Source organism: Zalophus californianus, chromosome 13 (genome assembly GCF_009762305.2).
Source record: "Zalophus californianus isolate mZalCal1 chromosome 13, mZalCal1.pri.v2, whole genome shotgun sequence".
NCBI classification, from domain to species: Eukaryota; Metazoa; Chordata; class Mammalia; order Carnivora; family Otariidae; genus Zalophus; species Zalophus californianus.
Genome location: NC_045607.1, coordinates 94597048 through 94606491, shown reverse-complemented (window position 1 = coordinate 94606491; position 9444 = coordinate 94597048). Strand labels below are relative to the sequence as shown.

Here is a 9444-nt window from a genome sequence, read left to right as displayed (position 1 = left end):
CGCTCCCAGTGTTTGGGCAGCTCCCGTTCAGTGACCGCCAAAACCAGGCCCAAGAGTTTTGGGATTTCCAATCCATTCCCTGGCTGCCCCCAGCACACGCACCCGTGATGGGCAGTCCTGGCCCTGTTTTACAGGGGACAGCTGAGGCACAGGCAGGCGGACGCGTGGGCCTTGGGGAGGGGTTGGTGACGTGAACTCTGGGTCAGGCCCCGCATGGCAGATTAGAGCCAGGGATGGGGGGAGGCCAGCACAGTCAGAGGGCCCCAGGTAAGACCCAAGCCCTGTCCGCTTGTGAAGGCCCCGCGTTCCTTCCCTGCCAGCTCTCCATCTCGCAGTTGGGAGCAGAGCTCAGTCCCCGTGGGGCTGCGGCTTCCTAAGCGGGGAGGAGACAGCCGCCTGAGGTCACCCATTTTACAGCTAGAGAAACAGCTTAGGCAAGGCAAGACCTCCTAGTCAGGGTCACTGCCAGGCTGGTGTCCTCAAGAGAGGCTTGCTCCACTCAGGTGACACGGTTAGGTCTGGCTTCTCCCCTGTACCTCCTACAGCCTGACCTGCGTGACCTTGGGTAAGTCACTTACTCTCTCAGAGCCTCAGTTTCCTCATTCCGGGAGCGGGGCATGGTGGTGCGGGGCGGGGCCGCAGACTGTGCCCAGCCGCGCTGAGCCACCTGCTCACCGAAGGAACAAGTGTGGGGTTGGGGCCAGCATGGGCGGAGCCATCGCGGGGCGGGGCCCCCGTGGGCGGGGCCAGGAGGTGAGCGTCGGCTATTACGGAGGGTGCGCCAGGGCTGGGGGCGGGGCTCAGGGCTGAGGCTGCGCCCCAGCCGTCGCCGGAAGGAGCGGGGCTATACTTAGGGCGGAGTTTAGAGCCCTGGAAAAGAACGCCGGGGCGGGACTCAGTGAGGGGCGGAGCTAAGGACTTAATGAGAACCCAGTACCCTACGCCGGTGCGAACAAAGCTCGAGACTCCAGAGGGCTCCGTAGCAGGCGGGGGCGGAGCCCAGTGAGGGGCGTGGTTCAGGACTATTGCGGTGACGTAACAGACGTCAGCGAGGGTGGGGCTCAGTGAGGGCGGGGCTTGGAGCGGGGCATTGGCGGAGAGGCGCCAGGAGCCTCCGGGATGGGCGGGTCGCAGCGAGGGGCGGGGGCAATGACTCCTGACGGCGCCGTAGCCGCCGCCGGAGGAGGCGGGGTTCTAAGGGGGGCGGGGCTTAGGGCCCTTGAGGCGACGCCGCCGACGCTGGGGGCGGAGCATAACGGGAAAGGGCGGACTGAGTGAGGGCGGGTTAGGGCTGCCGCGGCGACGCCGCCGGCGCCGAAGCGAGGCCTGCCGAGGGGGCGGGGCCTACCGGGAAGGGGCGGGGCTAACCGAGTCGGGCGGCGGCGGACCGACAACCTGACCCGTGGACGGCGACAGGGGGACGGGCCGGGCCCGGCCGGGCGCGCGCCGTGCCGCCGCCATGACAGGTGAGCGCGGGCCGGGCGGGGGTCCTGCCTGCCCACCCGGGCCGGGCGCGCGGCCGCGGTGGGCCCCAGGGTCCGGTGCCCCGATGTTGCCCCAGCCGCAGCTGCCTGCGGCCGCAGCCGAGTGGCCTTGGTCCGTGACCGCCTCCCGGTCGGCGGGCGGACAGGCCGGGGGCCGTGGTCGGGGCCTGGGAGGTCCGCGGGGGCGGGGCTGGAGCGCGCCTGTGGTTGGGGAGGTGGACTGACAGATTTCTCCTGCGCTTGTGTGAGGAGCTGCAGCCTCTCCAGCCTCCGCCACCTGACGTCCAGAGGGCCGCGTTCCGGTAGGGCTCTGTTGTGTCCCGGGACAAGCCCTGGGGAGCCGGGGACCCAGACTCAGTCCCGCGGGCGCCCCTACCCCCTCCAGCGTCTTTTCCCAGGATGGGGCCGCCGGTCGTCCGCCCGGAGCCTGTTTGGACTGGAGAACCCACTCCGTCCTGGCCCCGGCTGAGCACGGCCACCTTGCTCTGTGCATCTTCCACGGGGCAGACAGCCGGGGGTGGTGATGGTTGGCGACGGACCCTGCGACAGCATGATCAGGGAATGCTGTTTTTGCCGCACATCTCGTTCCCAACGGCCCCACTCTTCCACCTCAAGGGGTGGTCCCCAAGCCCCTGTTCCCTCCTCCGTGCCCGCTGGAGTCACACAAATAGGATTTCAGGGGCTGGAACCTAGTGTCTCCTGGGACCACAGTGTCCCAGCCTACGTCGGAAGAGAGCCTGGCTGCCTCCCATGCCCGTCATCTTCCTGAACCCTTTCCATTTACTAGCGCCTACTGTGGGCTTGGCCCCCAGCCAGGGGGCTCGCACCCAGAATTGCTGTAGGGTATCCTCTCTGTGCGGAAGAGGACATGAAGGCTCAGGCTGGACAGGTGCCAAGCCCCAAGCCGCCCGATGGTCAGTGGCAGAGGCAGAACTTGGCCTGCGTCCTGCCCAGGCCCCCTCAAGGTCCTGTGGGAGCCTCCCCACCTGCCCCTTTCTCACGGCCAAGTCTGAGTGCCCGGCCTCTAGAGATCCCTCCAGTCACAGCCCTTCACTCTTGGGATGGGGGCCTGAGGCCCAGAGAGTGCAGGCCCGGGAGGGTCAAATGGACAGTTTTGCAGGGCTGCAGGCATGAGGTCCCTGGCTCACTGTCCCTGTGCACTGACCGGGCGCCGGCCTTGTGCGGGTTCTGGGGTCTCCATGACAGGCTGCAGGATGAGCGTTTGGACCCGATGTGTCTGCCTAGGGCCAGTGCTGGCCAGGTGTCACTACAGCTGTTCCTATTGCTGTGGAACCTTGTGGTGTGCTGGGGAGAGAGCCCTCTCAACTCCGCACCCGAGGCCAGGTCTGGCCCTGAAACAGGAGGGGATTCTGGGAGGGACAGGAGCCAGGGGTACTCAGCAAGGCCTCTTCGGGGGAGGACAGTGAGCTCAGCACCACTTAGCCGGGGAGGAACCACAGCACAGCTGTTCTTATCCTTGGGCAGGGGTCCCAGGCAGTATGGTGCCGTTGGGGCTGCTCTGCAGGACGGCTCAGGGGCCTGGGGTGAGGACAGGTGGGGCAGCTCCCATCGGGCCTTGAGTGCCGGGGGGTGGTAAGGGGTTGGGGGGTCTGTGGGCTTGGCACCAGCTGGGCAAGAAGGTGGGGTAAGTGGGGCTTGGCAAAAGAAGCTAGCACAGTCCTGCTGGGTTTTGGGGCAGAGCATTCCCCTCTATCCTGTAAAAACTCTCTGGGACTATCAGTCAGGACCTGGGACCAAAGTCCTGTCCTTTCCTGCACTTTTTCATTCCTGGGTGTGGCCATCTGGGTGTGATTTGCGTGCACAGCTTCCAGCCACCAGAAACCTTCAGCCCCAGGCTGTGCCACTGTGCCAGGTGACTCATGCTTGCTGCGTAAGACTCCAGCTCGCTAGTGGCTGCAGCAGGGGAAGCCGCTACAGTGTGCTGGCTGCAGTCCACGGGTAGCCCTGGGCGTGGGCCTTGGACCTACATGCATTCATTCCAGAACTCTTTAGTGAGTGTCTACTGTGTGCCTGCCCTGTGCACTCACTGCAGAGGCAGCACTGCGCGGAACAGCCTGGGGCCAGGCCAGGAACAGACTTGATGCAGCTAATTGTAGGTTAATGAGTGTAATAATTAGACAAGTGGGAAGTCTGGGTGTCAGCGGTTCCACAAAACCATGAGTGGGTCCAGCCACCATCTTCACGCCCTAGCTGGCTGTGGTCTTAGGCAGGTACTGTATCTCTTTGCCATGCCTCAGTTTCCCTCACCACAGTGAGACTACTGATGAGTCTGTCTTCCAGGTAGCCTTTCAGGGCCTGGAAGGATTCAGAGGTTAGAAATTCATATTTTTGAGGGGCAAAGACCAGCCAGGACGAGGTGGCAATGGGAGAGAGAGATGAGGAAGACATGGTCTATTGAGTCGGCCCATGGCGGAAGTCAGGGAGAAGACCCTACTTGTTCCCACATGATGACCCCTTTTTTATTTTTATTTATTTATGTGTTTATGTATTATTTATTTTAGATTTTATTTATTTATTTGACACAGAGAGAGAGAGAGATAGCAAGAGAGGGAACACAAGAGGGGGAGTGGGAGAGGGAGAAGCAGGCTTCCCGCTGAGCAGGGAGCCCGATGCAGGGATCGATCCCAGGACCCTGGGACCATGACCTGAGCCGAAGGCAGACGCTTAATCACTGAGCCACCCAGGCTCCCCTCACAAATCCATTTTGCCAGTCTGTGTCTTTAATCTGTTTACATTTAAAGTAATTACTGTTAATTACTGATAATGAATAACTCGTTTCTGCCTTTTTGCTATTTGTTTTCTGATGTCTTACAGATTTTTTGTCCTTCACTACTGCCTTCTTTCATGTTTGTTTGACTTTCTTTAGTAACACATTTTGATTTCCTTTTGTCTGTATTCCGTGGGTATTTTCTTTGTGGTTACCATAAGAATTATGCATAACATCCTAAAGTCGTAACCGTCTAATTGAATGGATAGCGAGTTAATTCCAGTCACATACAAACAGTCTCCTCCTATGTAGCTGTGCCCCCCCACCCCGTCCATCGGCTGCCACAGGTGGGGAGGGCGGTGCACCTGTTCAGGTAGTTGATGCTGTGGAATCAGGACTCTGCCTTGGGGATCCCGGGCCTCCCAACAACCACTAACCCTCCCTGGTCTTTAGAGGCCTGTCATCCTAAAGAACATTCTTAATGGGAAAGCAGGTGCACAGTGAGGCTTTAATGATGGTCCTGAAAGAAGCAACGAAGGGAAAAGCATCCTGGCCCGTGGGGGGGCACGTAGCTCTGCTGTGGTGGTGGCTTCTCGGGGCCTTGCAGGCATGGCGTGTCCGTGGCCACACCAGTGCGGGCCCCCCCTAAGCCCTGCGCTTCTGCCCCTGTGAGAACTGCTGTGGGAGCTGCAGGGTCAGGCCTTCTCTAGGCTGCCCGGGCCCTTCCCCGTGGAACAGCGCACTTGGCCTCTCTGTCTTCTGCAGTGAGCCTGCCAAGGGGCGTCCGGCTGTGCGTAGCCCACACAGGTGGGATGTCAGCAGTTGTCTGGGAGCTCACAGCTGATGTGCCTCCAGGGGGCCTGGGGGCCACGCTGTGTGTGGTGTGGGGAACCTGCTGCCCCACCCCCCACCCCAGCTGTGCTGGCTCATGGCCTCCGTGCTCTGCTGTTTCAGAGCAGACCTACTGTGACCGCCTGGTCCAGGACACACCTTTCCTGATGGGCCATGGAAGCCTCAGTGAGCAGCAGGTGGACAGGATCATCCTCCAGCTGAACCGCTACTACCCTCAGATCCTCAGCAACAAGGATGCAGAGAAGGTAATGGGGAGGGGGCTGGCATGTCTCCCATGGGTCCCTTCCCCCCCTGGGCTGGGAGGAAGTAGGGTTGGGGGCAGGGCAGGACAGCTCAGAGGTGAAAGCCCAGCTCCTTGCAGTGATGTTGGGCCCAGAACATCAGTTCTGTGAGCCTCAGTCTCTTCCTATGTCATCGGGGCCTGCTGGCAGCCCTCCAGAGATGCCAGGAGCACCCCAGGAGACAGGACAGTGTGCCCGCACACATGACAGGCCTGGGAGTGGTGTGGGGAGCTGGGGAGAAGCGGGGCTGCTGGCCAGGCTCCACCCCAGTGCCACACGGCTTTGCCCCTGCCTCTTACAAAAGTTCGAAAATGGACAGACATTTGGGGAAACCAAGGGAGAGTGGGTGCACCTTGCCTGTGCCGCCCTTTCTCTGCTCCCCCCTCAGTGCCAGGGCTTTGGGGTGCGGGGCTCCCCTCCAGCTGGGTGACTGAGTCCTGCTCTTGGAGCTGCAGCTCCCGCTGCTGGTGCAGGGCTGTCCACAGGCTTTGGGGCCTTTCCTGGGGACAGCCAAAATCTACCTGGGCCCTGCTACTGGCTCCGAAGCTTAAGTTTAAAAGTATACAGTAAGTTAAAAAGCATGGGTAAAATTTATACCTTATTATTGTAATTAAAAGTCTAATATATTGTGTACAAATTTGAATTTTAAAAGTTTCAGACGTTTATATAAAAAAAAAGGAGACTCCTGTATATATACACCCACAATATTCCATTCCTCATAGTTTCCGTGGCTCCTGCCATATGCTTGTCTTTGCCTTTGCAGTTTCTGGTTCAATTCTGATTCCAAGTGGAATGGTATGCTGCCACCAGGTGGCAGCACCAGGCCACAGCTTCCAGGTTCCAGGGATCCAAGCAAGAGCCCAGTTCACTGACCTTTAGAACCACACATTTCTCCATCAAACACATCAAAAGAGCTTGTTTTTTTTCTGCTTAACCCTTGGTTTCTATTTTTTGTTTTTTTAAAGATTTTATTTATTTATTTGTCAGAGAGAGAGGGAGAGAGCACAAGCCGAGGAAGCGGCAGGCGGAGGGAGAAGCATACTCTCCGCCGAGCAGGGAGTCCAATGTGGGGCTCTATCCCAGGACCCTGGGATCATGACCTGAGCCAAAGGCAGACGCTTAACTGACTGAGCCACCCAGGCACTCCTTAATCCTTGGTTTTTAAAAAACTTGAATCACATGCCTGTAGACTGTAAAGTACTGGAAGTTATCACTTACGCTATCACCTCATTGATTCCCTGTACCGACCCTACCACTTGGGTTTATTATATTCTTTTTACAAGTGAAAACAGAGTCATAGTGGGTGAAGTGGCTCGCCAAAGTCACACAGCAAGCCGTCAGCTTCTAACAGTTGGAATAATGTTGCCACTCTCCTCCTTGATGCTATCTGGCCTCCACAGGGAGGGACCAGTGACTGTGCTGTGACTGCAGCGTGGGTGGGCTGTGGCCCTGGGTGGTCTGGGCTGGTCAGTTGCTGCCTCCTTTGAGTGTTCTGAGCCCCCCAGCCGCCGTGTCCTGCCCCTTGAGCCTGACCTTCCCCTGCACCCTTTCCACCCCCAGTTCCGGAACCCCAAGGCGTCCCTGCGTGTGCGGCTCTGTGACCTCCTGGGCCATCTGCAGAAGAGCGGCGAGCGGGACTGCCGGGAGTTCTACCGGGCCCTGTACATCCATGCCCAGCCCCTGCACAGTCGCCTGCCCAGCCGGCTCGCTCCGCGTAAGTGTGCCCGGCCCCTCACCCAGGGCCGTCTCCGCAGTGGCCCCCGGAGAGAGGAGGTAGTGTTTCAGATGCAGAGATCATTGTCTCTGTCTCTCTTGGGCCAGTCTGTACACAGAAGGTAGTATCTTGTGCGCGAGGCTCTGCCCTCCTCTCTAGCCTAGCACACTGGGAATCCTTAGGCTTGTGTGGGGGCGGCTCACGGCTGTACCAGCCTTGAGCAAACTGTATCCCCATGGAGAAGCCGAGGTTGCCCCCACAACTGAGGATGCCCGGGGGGATCCCTGCAGTGTGGGTGTTTCTGTAGAACAGTCTCGGGCACAGATGGCTGGTCCAAGGCACGTGCGTTTAGTGTATAGGGTCTTGCTTGAGTGCTCAGGAGATGTGTGAGTCCCAAGGGACCCTCTGCTGCTGGCTTGGGGATAGGGGAGGCGTAGGCAGGGATGGCGGCTCAGTCCCGAGGCCTCTGTGCCCTGGTCCCCTGGAGGAGGCGCTGCTGTCCCTCAATCCTCTGATGTGAAGCTGGAGGCCTGAGGGACAGGGTGGCTCACCCGCTCACCCCAGGACGCTCAGCTGGGACTGAGGGCTGGTGTCCCTGACCTGAGGGCGGGCAGCAGAACTGGATCCTGAGCTCTAGCCCAGGACCAGCACGTCATACCAGCCACTGGGGGGCCCCACAGCCTGGCTGGGAGTCACGCACCTTCCAGGCTCTTGGGCCATCAGCAGGTGGCTGGATGAGAAGTTCTGGGGAGAACACGCTCCCTGCCCTCCTGTGGACATCAGACTTGGGACAGGCGGGTGTTCATGCTGCATTTGGTGACTGCATCTGCAGGGAACAATTGCCCCCACCCCACGGCCCTCAGGGTCTCAGGGAGTGAACAGAAGAAAACCTAAAACTCAGGGTTCCATGAGGCTGGTCCCAGGGTCCCCTCTCTGGTGCTGACTCCCCCAAGCCCAGCCCAGAAGGCTGGGTGCCCATACAGCCTGGTCCCACCCAGCCTGGGGGCCCCCAGGGTTGGTGGGAAGAAGCCTGAGCAGGCCCTTGGTTTCCTTTGGGCGGGGCAACCCCCTTCCTCTGGCCCGCCCACCACTAACCGAGCCCTGTGATTTTGTTTCCAGAGAACTCAGATTGCACAGAGCTAGACTCAGGCACCGTGGGCCGCGAGCTCAGTGACAGGGGTAACCGCCTCCTCGACCCTCACCCCATTCCCCCCCCAGGGTTCCGTCTCTGCCTCAGGGGCTGCTCCTTTCCAAGTCAGGCTTGGTCCTGGCTTCCCATTGCACGGGCCCCAGGGTGCTTGCTGGGGCGCCCCGTCCTCCAGGCTTAGACAGCCACTTGCTCACGTGCCCCCTTTCTTCCCAGGGCCTGTGGCCTTCCTGGCCTGCCTTGGCCTGGCCGCGGGGCTGGCGCTCCTCGTCTACTGCGGCCCTCCAGGTGGGTGCTGCCTGACCAGGCTCGAGCACCGAGTCCCCTGGCCTCCCTGTGCCTCAGTTTCCTTGCCTGCACAGTGGGACAGTGGCAGGGCCCACCTTGCAGGGCACAGGAAGAAGAGGGAATGTGGGGCTCCGGTTCTTAAGCCCTCCACCCCCAGGGGGGCAGGGAATGACAGCCCCTGATGGGAGGCGGGCGCAGCTGGGCTCTGGGGTTAGAAAGCCCCATCCTGTGTGGGGCCTGGAGCAGAGCACCCACCTCTGGCCCCTCCACGGCTCAGCCCTGACAAATGGACGGGAGGCCCACGGCCCAGCGTGGCAGCTGCCGTCCCTTTCCTGCCACGCCGGGCCTGTGGCAGCCGTGCGTGGGGAGCCAGCGCCGGGCAGGCCTGCTTGGCAGGGACACCCCATGTCCCTCGGCTGTGGGGCTTGGTGATGCATGGGGCTGAGAACGTTGGTGGCGGTTTCTGAGACCACCTTCTCTTCCAGACCCCAAGGTGCTGCGGGGGGCCCGGCGTGTCCTGGGCTTCTCCCCCATCATCGTTGACAGGCACGTCAGCCGCTTCCTGCTGGCCTTCCTCACAGACGACCTGGGAAGGCTCTGACGCCCCCGCCTGCCCGCCTGGGGGCCCGCCACTTCTTTTCTAAAGGCTTGTTTTTCACTATTTATACTTTTTTAAGAAAGTTACCTTCACCTGACAAAGGTACTCAACAATATTAAATGTTGGAGTCTTGTCCTTTTTCTCAGGAGTGTTTTCTAGATGATTCTGACCCTGAGGGCACCTGGTGTCCCACAAACAGCCTGGGGCCCAGGTCCTGCTCAGGCTGCCCTCCCAGCCCCGGCTGCCCCTCAGCGCCCACCCCCCACACACCCCATGCCTCACTGTCTCCCCCATGTGTTCCCTGCTCTCCCTTCACTGCCCCTTCCCACAGCTTCCCTCCAGGGCACTCCCC

At 60.4% G+C, this 9444-nt stretch overlaps 1 protein-coding gene across 4 annotated transcripts; it reads left to right on the top strand.

Moving 5' to 3' along the window:
* Positions 1-1231: 1231 nt before the first annotated feature.
* On the top strand, positions 1232-9232 carry CARD19 (caspase recruitment domain family member 19). 4 transcript variants are annotated; one of them, XM_027615684.1, is made up of 6 exons: positions 1232-1466; positions 5172-5309; positions 6906-7059; positions 8179-8238; positions 8423-8494; positions 8980-9232. In XM_027615684.1, exons 2-6 carry the CDS (start codon positions 5211-5213, stop codon positions 9093-9095), a joined length of 501 nt encoding a protein of 166 aa, XP_027471485.1. In that variant the 5' UTR covers positions 1232-1466; positions 5172-5210; the 3' UTR covers positions 9096-9232. The 4 variants fall into 4 exon arrangements, with proteins under 4 accessions (XP_027471485.1, XP_027471488.1, XP_027471484.1 ...); XM_027615683.2 differs by having other exon boundaries at positions 1239-1466; positions 5167-5309; XM_027615687.2 differs by lacking the exon at positions 8423-8494 and having other exon boundaries at positions 1238-1466; positions 5167-5309.
* The last annotated feature ends 212 nt before the right edge of the window (positions 9233-9444 follow it).